The sequence below is a fragment of the Macrobrachium rosenbergii genome, chromosome 28, assembly GCF_040412425.1.
Source record: "Macrobrachium rosenbergii isolate ZJJX-2024 chromosome 28, ASM4041242v1, whole genome shotgun sequence".
Lineage (NCBI taxonomy): Eukaryota > Metazoa > Arthropoda > Malacostraca > Decapoda > Palaemonidae > Macrobrachium > Macrobrachium rosenbergii.
The window spans coordinates 8,005,886-8,025,012 of NC_089768.1; the positions used below are offsets into that span (position 1 = coordinate 8,005,886).

Sequence of the window (19,127 nt, forward strand, 5' to 3'; positions counted from 1 at the left end):
GGCAAGCCCATCAAGACCCAGGGTTCTTTCTGGGGTTCCCAAAAGAACTTGATGGCTGAAGAACGGTCCACAGGAAAAGGGTTCCCAAAAGAACTTGATGGCTGAAGAACGGTCCACAGGAAAAGCCAATGTCTCTTCCTTGAGATCGTTGTACAGTACAGGCAGTCCCTGGTTATCAGCGGCCTTGATTATTGGCGATCCAGTTTTACAGGGCTTGTCTAGTGAAGACGATAACCGGATTTTCAACACCGATCTCCAGTTATCAGAGCTCACCCCCGGTTATTGGCACTGATCCCCACTTATCGGTGGCGCTGGGGATCGGCTCTAATCCCCAGTTATTGGCGCCGATAACCGGGGATCGGCGCTATTATCGCTGATTTTCGGTTATCGGGGATTTTCGGTTATCGTCACGCTGTCGGGAACAGAAACCCCGCCGATAACCGGGGACTGCCTGTACTACCATATCAGATGCACAATCTCAACAAAATGCCCCTGTAACTCACACGTGTACAAGTCCTGGGGCATAGGGCCCTTGAGTCTCTCCAGATCACAGTTCTCCTGAGTTGCTTCCTTCACAGGAGAGGGACGCTTGCCAGAGCCCCCTGGTGATCTCTCGACCACTTAAGCACACGATTGGTCCAGACCAAGGACCGATCCTGGAACATCTGCTTCTGTGGGAGGGCTAAGATGGGAATGCAAATGGTCCTGGTCTCAAACCCTAGGCCTGTCTGGCACCCAGCTCCTAGAAAACCCTGAGAAGGTGGAGGGAAGAGGTGACAGACACCGCGCACCCCTGCTACGCCTGCCAGAGGCCAAAGTCCCGGGAGGTGAGCCAGGCCATGGGCAGTTGTTAACCCATGGCGACAATGTCCACACGGGTTGGGGAGAGCAGTCCCAATCATGAGAACGTGAACGGGGGCTGTCTTTGCAAATGTGCTCCAGTCTTCTTAGAAGCCAAAAACTCTATTGGAGAAGAAGACTGGGTGAGAGACCTATTCTTGCCTTGCCTAGGTGAGAAGGCCAGTAGGCCGGCATCACCATCCTGGGACCCCTGCACTGCTCTTCAGAGAGTGGGAGTTGGGGGGTGAGTAAGTGCCTGCCCGCTCTCTACTCACTTTCTCTTGCTGGGCCGTGTTGTCAGCAGGATCCAGGTCCATAGACCAGAGACCCTTACTTGCCTGGGAAGGTGAGCTCCCAGGGCCGGTACTATGCACCGAGGATCCATAAAACCCCGTCAACAGTTGATCCCATGCACTCAGCAACAAGAGCAGCAATACTCGGGGTACTGCTAGCAAGAGGCCTGGAATCCTTCTCTGTGGGGGATGGCTGACAGCTAGAAGCCCTAAGGGACTTCTTGTGGATAGGTGAGGCAATCTTCTTCTTCCTATGCTTGCTAGCTTCGGAAATAGAAGGGGAGGAGGTGACAGCAATCAACAATGAAGATGAAGACAACTTCCTACTCTTCTTAAACTTTTTATTCTTGCCGAGGCTGGCCTTCGATAGCAGAATGTAAAGGAGGACATCCCCAAGGGAGGACAAAGCAGATGGTAATACCTGTGAGCACACAGCACATCACTGAAGGGATATGTGGTGTCACTAAAAGAGCCATAGTGGTGGCCCTCTTGCCGGCTGATACCGTAACTGTCCAAGTCATCACGGTTATGGATGAAGCAGTGATAGGAAGGACTTTTGATGCTTCCAAGTAACTGACTAACCCAGAGACACTCGGCCCTCCCGGGAGGCCTAGGGAGGGCCATAACTCCCTAAGCTCCCTCGGACTCCACAACACCTGGAACAAAAATCGGGTTAAAAGAAGAAATCTCTCTTCCCCTCAGGGAGCATCCTTCCGAGGACAACCCCTCCTCCAAGCGAAAAGAAACTGCTGGAGAGGAACCACACTGGTCGTCCTATCACCCACGGTGGATCTGTGCTAATGAAGCAGCAGGAGTCAGCAAAGGGGAAACTGCTCCCTTGAGAGTGGTAACAGCAGGCAGGAGTTTAGCTGGGGGCAAGAAGGAACCAGAGAGAATCTTCAGTGTCACCAGCGGAGTACTATTGTACTCCAATGACACCGCAGAAACCTCCTTCTCTCGCTTCTTTTTCCCAGCAAACTTCATTCACTGTTCAGATGGCCAGACCCAGCACTCAGATCAAGGGCTAGATTGGTTGCAATAATGCCTACAGCATGAGACACATAGGGTATGAGGGTCAACCTAATAAGAGTACCTATGGTTTACAGGTTTCCTCTCCACAGGCAGTTGTAAATTAAGAGTTTCATGATGAAATCAAAATGTAAACAATACCAACACCATATATTTCAATCAAAAGCAAAGAAAGAAAGCAAATGGCAGTCAGGCAGAGAGCTCAGAAGACGTCTGTACGCGATGGTGGCCGAAAGCAAAGTGGAGTGCAGACTGACAGGTGGGTGGGGCTTCCCCCCCTACCGTTGGTAGTTAATGACATTGTTTGAAAGTTAAACAGCCATTCCAGCTAAATCCTACGTAAAGACCAAAGGTTTATATTTGTAGGAACAATATAACTTTGGACAGAAAAAATCATTATAACTTTACCCTGAGATGTTCCTTTTGACCATGTGCTCCATTATACTGTTCAACATTCTGATTGGCCTGTGTCAACAAGGTTTGCACTTCAACTGCACTTCGACCCTCCAGTAAAAATACCTGTAAATAACTAAAGTTCAAACAACTACTATGCATTTAATGCTAAACTTACATACTTATGTTATGTCTTTAATACAGTAAACAGCAGTACTATAAAAAAAAATACACTTATTCACATACAGCAACCTTTGAACCAATGCTTTACATGGCCTAAGCTTCATAATTGAGTGATGTTGACCACATACATTTATTAATGAAAGATTTTCATCTACTAAAATTGGTCCAAAGCCTAAACATATCAATAATCACTTTAAGTGACTACATCTCAATGTTAAGAGTCCTTTCTTTTTCATTTTTTTCATAGTTGACACCTGTAAGTCTATGCAGTATTAGTTTCAAAATATTTTAAAACATTTACTGCTAAAAAGGGAAGGAAATTCAACAATTAAACAGTTTCAAGTCTGACTTGAAATTTCCCACCCAGCCACCTTCTGAGGTAGCTACATGATTCATCCCCTTGTCTGCTATTTCCCTTTATCTCCAGTCATATTCACATGGTTTGTTACGTTGTAGTATTCATTGTGCTAATACTGTAAATAAAAAAAATAATTTTATATTTATGGTAATCTGCAGCTTAGCCATATTTTCTTATAAATATGGCCCCAAACACTACAGCAGTAATGGTGGCAAATATGAAAAAGCAGTGAAAAAAATGATGGTTGCTCAAGTGACCAAGAAGTAACAAATGAAGAATAAAAAAATTAGTGCTGTCTGAGCTCATAAGTTGGGTAAACATACAGTACATCCTTAAGTGTGTGATAAATGCTAATTGTAGATAGATAAACCATTAAATATTTGGAAAGAAAGCAAAAGTTGAAGACATGCTCCAATGGATGGTAGTACAGTATATGTTGCTCCATAATGCATGAAGATGCATTAAGTCTTCATGAAGAATTTGGGAACGAATACTCTAGAATGAGAATAAGGATGCCACTTATTCTAAGTAAAGTATGGCTGCTTGGACCCTGTAATTGGGTTGAACCATAACAACATGAACATTAACTGAGAATCCGTGTCTGCTGATGAAGAGGTCACTGCCAGATTTTCAACAAATTTAAGGAAGTTGAGTGAGGAGAATGGATACCTTTCAGATCAGATTTTCAACTGTGATGAAACAGAAACATTCTGAGATCTAAAGTGAATATATTTACAAAGCAAAGAATCCCTTGCACATTTAAAACCAAAGCCTAGCACTATCTACCCATGCTTTGACAAATCTAATAAAAACCACAGTTCTTGTAATGAATGATTCAACCAGTTATGTTCCCCTAAAGTAAAGGAATTAAAGCTTCTCTGATAATAAGCACTGCACCTGGCCCTCTAGAATGTATTAACTATAAAGACAGAATTGTAAAACGTATATTTTCACCTATAAAAATCTCATTTCTAAAGCCTCTTGACCAGGTATAATTCAGAGTATTATTATTATTATTATTATTATTATTATTATTACCGTTCAGAAGATAAACCCTATTCATATACAAAAAGCCTACATGAGACACACTGACCTCAAATTCAAGCTTCAAAAGAATATGGTGTTCATTTGAAAGAAATAATTACAGAATATAATAGGGCATACAGAAGGAAGAAAAATACATAAATTAAATGCTATTAATGCTGACCCTAATCTTGACAGAATGATGGACTGAATGCACCATGACTGGAATGTTACATCCCTGGTTAATACACCATATACCTGATCTGAATGCACATGTGGACTGAATACAGTACACCACATTGTGTTGTAATTTTGACTTTGAATACAGATTTTGAAGTTATATTGCAACAATACTACCAAATCAATATCACAAGGCCAATTACAGGGATGCACTCTAACTTTATCTTCTCTAACCTAATATCAAAACCAAAATCTTTATCTGACTAATAAAGAAACCCCCTTCACATAACCTGACCTAAAGAGAAGTAAATTAGGGTAAAATACGAGGCTTCATCTCAACCTTATCTTCTCTAACCCAACTGAGGGTGTCATGTCCTTACATGATCAGGAACCTTACCAGCCACTCGGCACTCTCCCTAATTCTCACCTGACCTAGAGCACAACTCATAAAAGTCAAATAGAGGAATTCATTTTAACTTGACTTAGCACACCAGATTCTAACTGGTAAGCAGGACATGCAATCTCCCTTTTTAGAACTGCACATAACACGAGTCCTTACCTTAACCCCTTGCATCCAGTCATGATCTTGTGAGACATCATAACAACTTTTAAGGTGCAATCCAGACCAGCTCAGGTGAGAATTTATATTTTGTGCCATGCTGCTTGAACAAATGTTCCAGGAAAATGTGTCAACGAATTTTGCAGGAAAATGTCCAAGTCACCTGAAAGGGCCATAAATGACTTATGGCAACTCTTATGGCTCACCACAGCTGGCAATATGAAAAAGAAATCTGAAGAACAGTCTCCCATGAGATGTCACAGAGAAAGGTACTAAATCTCCCCATCCCAGTACATCTCAAATATATTTACCCACAAATATACTTGGGGATTGTTGCTGGTTTTAGTTCTTATCTTTTACAATACAGTCGACCCCGGTATTTGTGGGGGTGCGTACCACTACCCCCCGCAAATACCTCAAATCTGCAAATACTTAAAACACTTGTAACTGCCTATTTTGATAGTGCAAAACACCGAAAAAGACCTCTAAAAATGTTTTTACCTGAATATTCTAATAGTTTTATCACAAAAATGGTATTTTCATAATAAAATTAAGTTTCATAGGGCAGTTTAAATTTGAAATTCGCGGTAGCACTACTATTGTTTTCGTGTAGGTGACTCCCCTGTCCTCTGTCTGGGAACAACAAGAACAACAAAACAGAGGAGCTCACTTCTTTTGTGCCTTATGTCCATGAGAGGGGAGGAGGGAGGGCTCCGATCTGTAATTTCTTGATAAGTATATATGAAACTTATTTTATTATGAAGATACCATTTTCATATAAGTAACTTATCAAGTACATAATTACATACCTGAATCCCACATTGATAGGATGGGATATATGGACATTTTCTGTTCCAAAAACAGTCAGGTATGAAGATGAATTTGAAACATGAAATCTGTTACTATTGGTTAAATGCTTGTTGTTTCCTTACCTGGTAAGAGAGAGAGCTACAGCAGGTGATTACTGCCTCTGGTTAGTGCTCATCTTGACCTGTAGTGACTTAGCGGAATAGCCGCGAGTAGTCTCTACTTTTAAGAGGGAGCTTAGGAATAAAGTGTTCCGAATACCCGCAAAGCGTAAGATTAGTTGCCCTTGCCCAGGGCGCAGTACCAAAAGACAAAAAGACAAAACAACGCTGTCACCTACACTGTAAAATAATTAAAAACATCGCCCTACCAATAAAGACTGATGGGTACTCAGGTACAACGTACCCCCCAAGGACTCCCCAAAAAACTCGACACCCAAATTTCAAGGTGAAGAGGTCAAGGAAGGAATGTTTCTTATGCTTCTTCCCCAAAATACCATGCCAGCTACCAATAACGGACCCAAGGTACTGCAGTTCTCAAAAACTGTCTCTATTTCTTTCAAATAGTGAGCCGCAAAAATGGAATAGTAAGTCGACTGAAGGATCGCTGAAAGTGACATATTATGCTTGAATGCATAAGAGGTGGCGACCACTCTGATCTCGTGTGCCCTCACCTTAAAGTTAGGCAGTACGTTTTCCTGAATCTGTGAATGCGCCTCTGAAATAAGGTTTCTCAGAAAAAATGACAATACATTTTTTGATAGAGGCCAAGAGGAATTCTTGACAAAGCACCAGAGATTGCTGGAGGGACTTCTGATTCTCTTGGTTGTCCATGTAATACCTAAGGGCCCTAACAGGGCAAAGGACCCTTTCCGCCCCTTCTGGACCAAGGATGTCCATAAGATTTTTGGCCAAGAAACATGGTGTAAAGGTACAGACGCATCTCCTTGTGCAAAACAAATTTGCTTGTCTATGGCTTGTAGTTCACTCACTCGTTTGGCAGTGGCCAAGGCTATGAGGGAGAGAGTTTTCTTCATCAAATTCTTACGGGATGTGGAACGGAGAAGCTCAAAAGCTGGACCTTTTAACCACTATAAACTACGTCCAAGTTCCAAGACATATGGAGTCAGTTCTTGCGTTGAAGGCCCTGTGTAACACCATCAAGCTGAGTGATATCTCAGACTTTGAATGTTTTTTTTTTGGACACACTATGTGTGCCTAGTGAATCTGGGGCTTGACATTGTGAAGGCTTCTGAAGGGGTGCTGCCAATGAATATTTTCCTCTGACAGTAGTGTATAATGTTGTGGTCATAGTAATTCCACAGTTAAGACTGGGTATGTTTGGTTGAGTGTTAAGCACAAGGAAAGGGAGACAGGTGGCAGCACAGCACAACTGTACTGACACAGTTCAAAGGATTAAATACAGGAACACCCATCAAGAAGGGCTGTCCGTGAGCTTTACATAAAGTCTGAGTAATAGGAGTGGAGATCCCCTTAATTTGGAATTGCAAATAATATTTTGACTATTGGTAGTATTAGGATAAAAAAAAACAGTGACGTGATGCTGCTTGTTAGCAAAAGCTTCACATCTTGAAGATTCCATTCAAACTAAAACATCAGTTGTGGAGTGTATACTTAAAAAACCACATCGTGCAGGCAACAGATATTTACCACGTTCCAAGTACCACATCAAATGTGTGTTTATTATTTTTTCCATGATCTTACACAGACATGATGACAGTGCAACAGGATGATAATTCCCTGTCTTGGATGGGTCTTTCCCTGGTATCACAAATAGCAGTAATTTTAACATCTCCCATAGCTTATGGAAGATACGTTCTCAGAAAATTCTGTTAACAAGGCTTAATATGAAAAGTCTGGTGTTTTCAGGGGCATGTTTAATCATTGAATATGAGCCTATCAGTCGAGAAACATGCCAAGCCCCATCCTGGGCCAAAGTATTTTTTAATTTAATTTATTATATTTTAAAAATGGCACTTGGCATGTTTCTCGACTGAAAAACTCATATGTTATATCGTCCAGTCCTGGAGCTGATTCATTATATTTACTTAAGGAAGATTCAAATTCCCTCATAATAAAAGGTACATTGTATTCTTCACTGATTGATGTATTAAAATCAATTTCGACCTGTTCCATTAGCCTTCTTTGAGCTGAATAGAGTCCGTCATCATTTTTCTTTGCAACACTTGCAAAACGATTAACAAACTCATTAGCCACTAACCAGGGATCAGTTACTTCACAGCCAGTTGACATGGAGTAAATTTGCCTGGTATTTTTCTAACTCTATTCCAAACTAAAGTCAAAGGTATTTTTGAATTTAGTGAAGATATGAAAATTGTCCAAGATTCCTTTTGTGCCTTTTTAATTTCCATGCAGAAATGAGCTCTTGCTTCTCGAAATTCAACACGGTAAAACTTACATTTTCGTCTGTAGTATCTATGAGTTTCCTGGCATTTATGAATCCAACTGGGAACTGGTCAACAGATAAATATGCCTAAAGTCCTAGTACAGATTGAAGACCAGCCAAGAACATAATTGTATTCAAAAAGTCAAGAGCACCATCTACACAGGGAAAGTCATCAGCCGAGTTATCTATTTAGCTGTGTTCCTGGAATGTTGCCGTCGGGAACGGAACCCCGCCGATAATCAGGGACTGCCTGTAAACCTAGTCCCAGCTATGATATCTTTTCCCATTTATTAGATCCAATAAATTTTACCAAAGGTGGAAAGTTCCACAATACTTACTCCAAATTTATACTTGTTAATATATAGGACTCTTGGATTCAATCCCGGGAACAAATTCCAAGAGCACCCTAACCACATCAAGGTGGTCCCAAGTCGAGGGGAGTGGGTCCTAGAAAGAACAAAACTTCAGGGGATGGACAGTGTTCCTGGGTCTTCCAGTTCAGGAAGGAAAGCTCAGTGGCAATGTCCACTTCATGCCCTATATTAAGGCATTTAACCCATTACCATTTAAGATTCTTGATCTCCATCAGGGGAGTAATACATGGAGATCTCGAATTCCAGTATCTCGGCATACTGGCCAGGACATGGAATCTACTTAGAAAAGAAGGAAAATGCTCTGCAGGGAAATGTGTTCCCCCTCCTTCTATGCTCCCTCTAAAATCTTGGACCCAAAGAGCTATTCTAAATCATGCCTTTCCTTCATGGTTTGTTGCCAGGAGCATGTTGCTTGCTGCGCACATGTTGAAAACTACCTAAACACAACTTTATACTAGCAGGGATATGTTCATGGCTGATGATATGTACCATCTCACTGGCAAACAGCAGATTACACAGTTTGCAGTAGGGAAAGCAGTCTTTAGGTTTATCTTATTAGCAACCCAGTAGTAAGGAAAGACAAAAAACATGAGAAAAGTCAAATTGCAAGCTGCCTATATCTATCCAATGAGAAGAACATGTACCAGTACGAAATGGACGCTTTCAATTGCCAGTGTAGCTTTCGATGATGCTGTTCACTTCTGGGTTGTAGGCTGCCATGTGTATTATCTTTGTCCCCAAACTGTCTGCGAGGGTGTTCCATAAAGTGGACATAAAGTTTGCCCCCCGGTCGCTTGTGCTGATCTGTGGGACTCTGTGTCTGCTGACTTATCTGATGAGAACTTTCACACAACTCTCTGCCGTCTGTTGCCAACCAGTATTGCTTCAGGCCACCTGGTATTTCTGTCAATGATGGTGATCAGGTATTTGTACCCCTCGGAGAGGGGTAGAGGTCCCACTGTGTCAAAGTGGGTCTGGGTGAGTCGGTGGTGTGTTGTGTGGAACTCTCCTATTCCGCTCTCTACGTGCCATGTTATTTTTGATGTCTGACACAGAAGGCATGCCCTCGTCCAGTTTTTTATGTCCTTTTTCATTCCCCATCAGATGTACCACTCTGCTAAAATTCCGGCGGTTGCCCGGCCTGATGGGTGGGAACAGGTTGTGGGCAAGGTTGAAAGCCTTTTTCCTGAGGCCTTCTGACAGATAGGGCCGAGGGCGTCCAGTACTTGTTTCGCAGGCAATGAACGTCTCTCCATTGTTGCTTGAAAGGTTGCTCCACGTAAGGGCAGGGTTGTCCCGCTGTAGTCGCTGTAGGTTCCATGTCATCTCTTTGCGCGAACTGAGCCTCTGCTATTTCAGGATAGGCTATCCCGAGCTGGATGGTGTCGACGCAATTTCTCAAAAGTGCGTCCGCCATGGTGTTTGCTGAAGCCTTCAAATAATTGATAGTGCAGGAGTGTTCAGCTAGCCTATTGCTGATAGGTGACACTGCTGTCGTGCTGACCATGCATCTGCTGTCTTTGTGAAGGCGTGCACCAAGGGTTGATAGTCCATTTGTATGACGAACTGCCATCCTTCAAACATGTGGTGGAAGTGACGGATGGCTCTGTGGACCGCTAGGAGCTCCCTGTTAAATGTGTACTTTTGTTCTGCTGACATTAATTTCTTGCTGAAGAACGCCAATGGTTGACGGCTATCATCTGTGCCATGCTCTAGTACCGAGCCAATCACCATGCTACTCGCATCAATCATCACAGTGAGGGACCTATGGGATACAGGAAAGATTAATGTGGCTGCAGAGGTAATTGCTTTGCTGAAAGAAATGCATTACAGGCAGTCCCCGCTTATCGGCGATCCAGTTTTACAGCACTTGTCTAGCAACGAAACTCACCGATTTCTGCTTATCGGTGCCGATAATTGGGTATTGGTGCTGACACATACCCAACAGAGGCGCTGATAACCGAAAATCGCAGAAAAAGTGCCAAAAATCGCCAATTTTCGGTTATCAGCATGCCATCAGAATGGAACCCCCACCTATAAACGGGCTGCCTGTATCTTGAACTTCTGACCAACTTAATTTTTTTGGTTTTCCTTGTAAACATGTGTAGATTGGACTCATGGTTTTAGCAACATTTGGGATGAATCTATGATAACAGTTGATTAGTCCTGAAAATTCTTGTACTGCTTTAATTGTTGTTGGTTTTTGGAAGTCAGTATAATTGCTTTTACTTTCTCTGGGAGGGGTTTAATGCCGTCTTGGCTTACTTTATGTCCCAAGAATTCCACTGTTTTCTTTGCCCATTCGCACTTGTCTTCCCTTACTATGAGACCATTTTCTTTAAGTATCTGACGTCCTTAAGGTGTTGCTTGAGGTTGGGGCTGAATATGAGGATGTCATCGACATAGACCACGCAGAAGAGAAGGTTCTTTTCTATATCTTCCTTCACTACTGGATCTTGTAGGCATCCCTTCAGCAGATCTATTTTGGTGAAGATCTTTGCTCTGTTCATTTTGTTGGTTATATCTGCAATGTTTGACTTTGTTTTGACATTTAGCTGACAGTAGTCTCTGCACAGGCGCCATGTTCCGTCGGGTTTTGGTACCATGTGGAGGGGGATGCCCATGGGCTCAGGGCTTTTTGGCATATTCCTGCATTCTCCATTCCCCTGAACACTTGTTTGGCATAGGCCAGTTTCTCTGGGCCTAACTGTCTGAAGCGTGCGTGGACTGGGGGACCTTCCATTTCTATATGGTGCTGGGTGTTGTGTTTTGCTGGTCTGGTTAAGATGTGCTGCAGGTCATCTTTGAAGACCTCTTGGTAGTCTTGTAGAAGTCAGCATATCTCTGTCGGTGGGGTAGCTGTTGTGATGGAGCCTGTTTGTCACCTCTGCTGTGGCAGTGACAATGTGGTGGAGGGTTGTTTGCACAGCTGTTGAGGAAATGATACTGGAGCTGTTTTTGGGATCAGTTGTTTTGATGCTACATCCACTAGCAGGTCATGGGCTTTTAGGAAGTCTGCTCCTAAAAGTGCTAGCTTCACGTCTGCCATGACGAAGGTCCAACTGTAGTCTTTCCTGTTGAATGCGTGGGGCGGGGTTCAGTTGTTTGTGCGGGCTGGCTGGCACAAATGATTTGCATGCCCTGGTGTCAACGAGGAATTGTGTGTTCAACCTTTCGTCCCTGACGAAGAAACACATGGCGCCTTTGCATTCGTATCTGGAAAAAAGACAGCCGTAAGCAGGCATGGCTTCTCTTACAAGGCAACCAGTCAGCTCACCGCTGACATTTAGTTGTTTGGGTCACAGATGCAACCCTCTTGCATGTTTTTGAAAACAGGCAGCCTTTGTTACATTTGCATGCCTTTTTTTTCCAAATTTCCAATGGAAAAAGCACATTCCCTCTGGTGGTTCATCTTTCTTCTGTTTGGTCTTCCCCTTGATGAATTGTTTGGGGAATCTCTGCTTGTGGACGGGGGTGGCCGGTCCCTCTGGGTCGCTGTCGGATTCCATGTTGGTTGACTGCTGGGACCGTCATGCTGCTGCTGCTATGGGTGGTTGGGTGGGCTCCACTGTCTTGTGCGCCAAGTGTACCGCGTTGACTAATTTTAGGAATTCTTCAATGGGCATGGTGGAGGGATTAGGCTTGGCCGCCACTGTTTGGTGGGGCAGTTTTGTGAGGAGTACCTCTCTCACAAGGTCCAGGGTTGACTTGGGTTGGCTGTCTCGGCGGGTAGCGTTACGAGCCGCCGCAACTGCTTGTAGACATGCAATGGCCGTTCGTCTCCTATGGCTGCCCCTAACGTTGTTCAAGAATTTCTTGGCTCTTAGGGCGGGTAGCATGCCGAAGGATGACTTCAGCTGATCCTTCAGTGATTCGTAGGTGACAGGGGTTTGCAGTTCTGCAAGCCATCCTGCGACTTGCTTGAAAACATCGTCTGGCAGGAATTTGAAGACGGTGTCTGCTTTGCAAGCTAAGGAGGTAATTTTCTTCAATCAGAAGATTGCCTCCACCCTGAAGAGCCAAGCTTTTGGGTTGTGGGGTGTGAATTGGGGGCAAAGGTACGGAGGCAGCGGCAATGGTGTTGCTGGAGAGGCTGGCTGGACTGGTCATCTCCGTGGTCACCAATGCAGCGAAGGCATGAGTAAGAGGCTGTGTCTACAAACTTACTAATTTATTCAAACAACAAGCAGACACGTCAATAGTTCTTGAGAGCAAAAATGTAGTGCCGGACACAAGGCAAACAAAACAGAGGTGAGAGTACAATCAACTGTGTTTGTTGGACAATGGAAAGATGCACATAAATCAATATACAAGACGTGAAGGAAGTTATGGTACATATAGCTGAAATGCTGACTTTGTAATAGTTGCGCTAAGAATGATAAATTTAACATAACAATAACATGAATGATAATAGTATATGTACAAAGCATGCATGACATCTGCTGTTTCTTGTATGCGGGTGCTTGGCATGCAGGGATGCTCATTGTGAGGAGATTAGCCGGCCAGGTAAGATGCGTGGTGTGTGGGTCCATATGGGACCCTACACCCATACACATTTTCTATTCCTCTAAAGCACAAAATCTCCCCGTATTAAAGATAAATGGAGAAATTTTTGTAATACATATTTAAAACATTTCTAAATTATTAACAAAAGTAACAAGCAAGTTTTAAAAACAGGAGAAGCCACACGCCATACTTGCCATTTCATAATTGAGAAGTTAGGCCAAAAATTAAATTTTCCTTTTTATTCCAAAAACGAAAATTATTTACATATAATTAAAGAACCATTGACTAATGATTTTCAGTAATAAAATTCCATACTAATGAGAGTTTAAACAATTGTCAGAGTTGACAGCAAAATCTGAACACATGACATAGTATAGTAGCCTACTCCAAAATCCCCACCTTGGAGAATGTACTACCAGCTACCAGGATTTATCAAACATGCTAACTGCAACAATATTAAGAAACTTAAACTCTTTATAGGGGCTTAAGACTATGCACTTAGCTTTCCAGCAATGATATCCACAAATTTTGCCAAATCAGCAACATGAAAGTGATATTACACTGGAGTGACCTGTGTTGGGTCTGTTTACTACCACAGACTGTAAGAATAATGGGTATTTGGCCGAATCATGCACTGTTGCCATATCTTTGTGAGAAGGATGAAGGGAAAACAGGGTAATCACTGTAGGCAAGGAAAAGAGCCCGCTTGCCTTGAATCCTTTAATACTCTATCTGTCTTATTGTGCCCAGTGTCAATAACCTACTGTAGATGTTGCGATGCCAGGTTTAGTAACCATAAACCAAAATCAAATCTTATGAAGCCCTGGTGGGAAACCAAAATCAAATCTTATGAAGCCCTGGTGGGACCATAAGAGTAACACCTTTAAGGACGAACAGTAGCTAAATATAGAAAAAGTTTAGTTTGAAGAAGCAGTAGTTCAACATATTTGTAAAATTTTGTTGACTATTATGTTTAAAAGAATGGAAATTATAATTTTCTAAGATGTTTTACACAATCTATTCAAGATATTCCAACTACCTGAGTTCACCAGCATTATGTAATGTCTACTTTTGGTAAAGCTGTCTCAGGCAGGAAAGAGAACACAGATTTCAGTTCAAAGGAATTTATTTTAGCATTAGCTGGAAGCGACATGAAACACATGGCACATAGTGTTGTGAATAAATATTATATTAATCTTTTACTAAGTATTTTAATCATACTATTTTTAAATCCACAGGCTGCTATCACTATCAAGCCTCCTTTCACACCTTGTGTGACACTATTTCCCCAATAAAATAGCACTACTTACAGGTAGCCAGCAAACCTCTGGCCACTCAATGGACTTGGAAGAGAAATTTTCCACTCACACACAAGAAAATTTTAAATTTGTTTTCTATTGTGGCGGAATTCAAAACCACAAAAAACAGTACACAACACTCACCCTGATCCTTGGTTGCTGGAAGATGGAGTAAGGCGTCCACGGTCGCCAACACAGCACCCAAAACCACACAAACAAAACAAGGAAACATAAAAAAAAGAAGATAGAACTATATACACAACAAGAACAGTACACTAACAAGAAAAACCAACAACTCTCAAAAGGCACACAAAAAACTGTCCAAGACCAAACGACTGACCAGCACTAGCTCTGACTCAAGACTCACTCCAAAACCGAAAAATCCTTCACATATTCCACAGACAGACAGTGCCGTAAACAAACTAACGACCTCATCTCTCTTCCAACAACCGAAGCACTCACCAACGACCATTACACTCTCTCTCTCTCTCTCTCTCTCTCTCTCTCTCTCTCTCTCTCTCTCTCTCTCTCTCTCTCTCTCTTACAAAACGTTGGGAAATGCTAAATACAAACAAATTTATTCATCCCTCTATAATTCTCCCCCCTTTTAGCATTTCCCAACCAACACCTTTCACACTGCATTCAAATCGCCTTACATAACACCCATGGATGCTCACTAGCAGGTCCTTTAGAACGCTGCGTTCACGAGCACGCAATCATTCTCTCAGACTCGCTCTCTTTCCAGCAACATTCAGATTTACATTTTCTCCTCCATTCTCTCTCAGATTCACGCTATCTTCTTCACTATTACCACTCTCAATTTCATCCACAATCTCATCTATACCCTCTAACTCGTTCCCAAATACCTCCCCCAATTCTTCAACTAACCCATCCCATTCGCTCATTGACCTTTCCAACTCTTGCAACGATTCATTCATGCTTTCAATCACTCGTCTATCACTGCTACGCTCTCTTACTCTTACACTTTTGCTCATCTCCAACCGTTCACTTACCCCTACACGTTCAGTCAACTCAGTTATGTCAAACCGCATATGCTATAATGTTCTATTCATACCATCCCATTCATCCGTATTACACGCTTTATCACTCATTTTCACTTTGGCACTCACACCCCTATCACACAACTTACGATCATTCCGTTCACTTACGTTCTTCCCTTTCTTACGTTTTCTACCATATTCTATCAAAACAAATTGCTGATCCTCCATACACAAGCCCTCACATACATGCATCACACGCACCGCTTGCATCCTGGAGGATCCACCCATTTGAACCCCCTTCACACACAGTTTCCCGAATTCGCTGTCACAGTCACCCTCTTTCGTCTACATACACTTGATACATGCCCTTCCATTGCACATTCGTCACACTTCGCTCTCGGTTCTGAACACATTCTCGCATAATGCCCATTCTTACCACAGTTGCCACATATTACATTCACTCGGGTACCCCTACAACCATTAGCAATATGACCCACCTGTCCGCACCTGTAGCATTTAACCCCCCTATCTTTCGTACACTCCCTTACCAAATGTCCCAATTGCCCACACCCGAAACACGCTCCTAAAGCCCACCTACACTCATTCTTTGTATGTCCTTCCTTTCCACATCTAAAACACTTCGCTCGACTTCCACTCACCGACCTTCCCCTTTGTACACTACTATCCCTAACCCGTCCAACCCATTGTTCCCTTACAAACCCACCATTCATCCTCACTGGCACCTCCACATTACTTGCTCTTACACTCCTATCTATTACACTATCGGACATTCTCATTGGGCCCCTCAACACTGCATCCCTAAAGCTTCCAAACTCTGGTACTCTCTCATCTACCCCAGCCCTTACACTTACACTTCTGCTCTCTTTTATAACCCTGTCAAGCTCATAATCTTCTACAATTTCCAAAATTTCTCCCCAAGTCAACCTTTCATTCGTCCATCTTTTCTTCTCCTTCCGCTTCAAGTTCACAAATTCTCTAACTCCATCTGGCACTGTCCCTAACAACTTCCGTACTAACTCCTTACATTCATCTATCCCATCATCCCCAAACTTCTTCCTTGCCAACGTCTCCAGCCTACAAGCATACAGTGACAAGGTTTCCCCAGCTTTCATTCTTGCCTCATCAAATTCATTCTTCCTCTTATACTTAACACTCGCTTTCATACGCCTCGCTTGCTCAACTAGTCTAGCTTTCACCTTGTCATACTCAACATCCCCCACACTCATAATAACCCTATACATATCAAGCAAAAACCCAGTCAAATATTCTCCTAATTCTCGTGCCCACACTCTCTTACTCTCCCCATACTTATCCTGACAAAACCTTTCATACTCCCTAAAGAAATCATGCACATCCCTACTTCCATACTCATTATACTTTTCACACCGGGGTACCTCCCTCACATACATAGCCTTTCTCATTTCTTTCTCACTTTCACTACCACTTTCGCTACTTTCACTCTGTCCTTTCATACCCTCTTCCGAATACAAAGAGTCCACTTCCGCACTTACATTCATCTTACTCATTACACTCTTCTTCCCCCTCTTTTTATCCACTTTTATCCACTCACCTCCATCCATCTCACTATCACTACTGCCTTCACCCTCTCCCTTCTTTCCTGCCTTTCCCACTTCCTTACCCTTCTTACCAGTTTCCTTTCCCTTTCCCTTCTTCCCTTCTTCTTCCCCTGACTTATCCTTACTTTCCCTCTGTTCCTTCCCTTGCTTTTCATTCCCCTTTTCCTTACCCTGCCTCTCATTCCCTCGTTTCTTACTTCCTATTCCCATATCACTTTCATCACTCACACTTCCATTCACTTCTTCCTCCTTTTCTTTCTCTCTTGCCCCTTCACACGTTCCAGAGGACCTGCCTCCAACAGCCCCTTCTCCAAAAACACCCTTGAACATACCTTTCATCATTTCTTCCACACTTTTCATCATTCCCTCCAACTTTTTATCCATCCTTTCTTCCATTCTCTCTTCTGACTCTTTCATCTCCCCTTTCATTTCTTCTTTTGCACTCCTTAGCATTCGCCCCATCTCCTCCAACTGACTCCTCAACTCCTCATTCTCACCCCTCAGCCTCCCATTCTCCTCTCTTGCCAGCCGCAACTCCTCTCTCAACCTCACCAGTTCCTCTTCCATTCCCTCCAGTCACACTACTAGCCACTAATCTCAATTGCAGCTGCACCACCAGCTGCCCCACGTTCAGGCGCCAAATATTATGTGGCGGAATTCAAAACCACAAAAACAGTACACAACACTCACACTGATCCTCGGTTGCTGGAAGATGGAGTAAGGCGTCCACGGTCGCCAACACAGCACCCAAAACCACACAAACAAAACAAGGAAACATAAAAAAAGAAGATAGAACTATATACACAACAAGAACAGTACACTAACAAGAAAAACCAACAACTCTCAAAAAGCACACAAAAAACTGTCCAAGACCAAACGACTGACCAGCACTAGCTCTGACTCAAGACTCACTCCAAAACCGAAAAATCCTTCACATATTCCACAGACAGACAGCGCCGTAAACAAACTAACGACCTCATCCCTCTTCCAACAACCGAAGCACTCACCAACGACCATTACACTCTCTCTCTCTCTCTCTCTCTCTCTCTCTCTCTCTCTCTCTCTCTCACAAAACGTTGGGAAATGCTAAATACAAACAAATTTATTCATCCCTCTATACTATAATGAACATAATATTATTTGGAAAATTAGAAATGAATTAGCAGAAATCTATCAATGAAGAAGAATTACGAATTTGAATGAAGAGCAGAATTAATAAAACCAAGGAGCACCCACAGGTGCACTACACAGAGCACACATTCAGGGGGTGACTGTTTTCTAGGATGTAGGAACTTTGGAGCCTGGATGTCTTCTTGAAATTCTGGAATATGTAAGTAAGTCTACAGAGCTATGTACTTCAGCATTACGCTACTGTAATCTAATGGATTTGTGTCAAAACCAATCTACAGCTTTTATGCACAATCAATTAAATACAAGGTTTTCTAGAAGCAGAAGTTTAAATTACAACTTACCATAATTCTACTCTTCAGAAGCAGAAGTTTAAAATACAACTTACCATAATTCTACTCTTTAGAAGCAGAAGTTTAAAATACAACTTACCATAATTTTACTCTTTACAAGCAGAAGTTTTAAATACAACTTACCATAATTCTACTCAAAAGGAAAAGTAACTGATTGTAGGCAACACCTTGAATGTGGCAGTACTCAATTCCAACTTGAAGAAGGCCTCCTGCAGTAGCATAATCTAACTCTGACACTCCAATCTGCTGCAAAAGCAAAATTATCAATATTAATTCTACAATTATCCAGTCACTTGGATCAGTTAAGCAATCATGTATCATAAGACACAAAAATCAAACAGAAGCACAGAATCTCACTCTGCGGTGGTAAATTAATCACCTTGGCCCAAGAATGGGATGACTCCTTAGCAAAGTATGATACAAAGAGGGAGATGTCGTAGAGGCAGAAAGTTAACTCACACCTAGGCCATGCATACTGAATGTCAAACTACTAACTAATCCAGGGACTTAGCCTCAAAACCAATCACTTAACTTGGTGGCCAAGCATAAAATTACAAACATGGCATTTTCATAATAAAATTAAGTTTCATATATACTTACCATGTAATTACATAGCTAAGGTTTCTACTTGCATGGCAGCCTTTTTTACAAATTCATGGTAGCACTTCTATTGTTTTTTTGTAGATGAGAGGCTCCGCCCACTATCGGAGGACTCGGGGAAACAACCAGCTGGTAAGTTCAATTGTGTTTGTGCCCCCTCCCCATAAGAGGGGAAGG

At 42.5% G+C, this 19,127-nt stretch overlaps 1 protein-coding gene across 4 annotated transcripts in view; it reads right to left on the reverse strand.

Moving 5' to 3' along the window:
* The window catches only part of Mau2 (Mau2 sister chromatid cohesion factor), an 85,607-nt gene that overhangs the window by 43,082 nt on the left and 23,398 nt on the right, over positions 1 to 19,127 (reverse strand). For 2 of the 4 annotated variants that reach the window (XM_067129941.1, XM_067129940.1), the window contains exons 3-4: positions 18,474 to 18,596; positions 2,571 to 2,681 (exon numbers count right to left, since the gene is read on the reverse strand). In XM_067129941.1, coding sequence (XP_066986042.1) covers positions 2,571 to 2,681; positions 18,474 to 18,596 — 234 coding nt within the window. The remainder of the gene's footprint in view (positions 1 to 2,570; positions 2,682 to 18,473; positions 18,597 to 19,127) is intronic. The other 2 variants (XM_067129943.1, XM_067129942.1) reach the window with 1 other exon arrangement.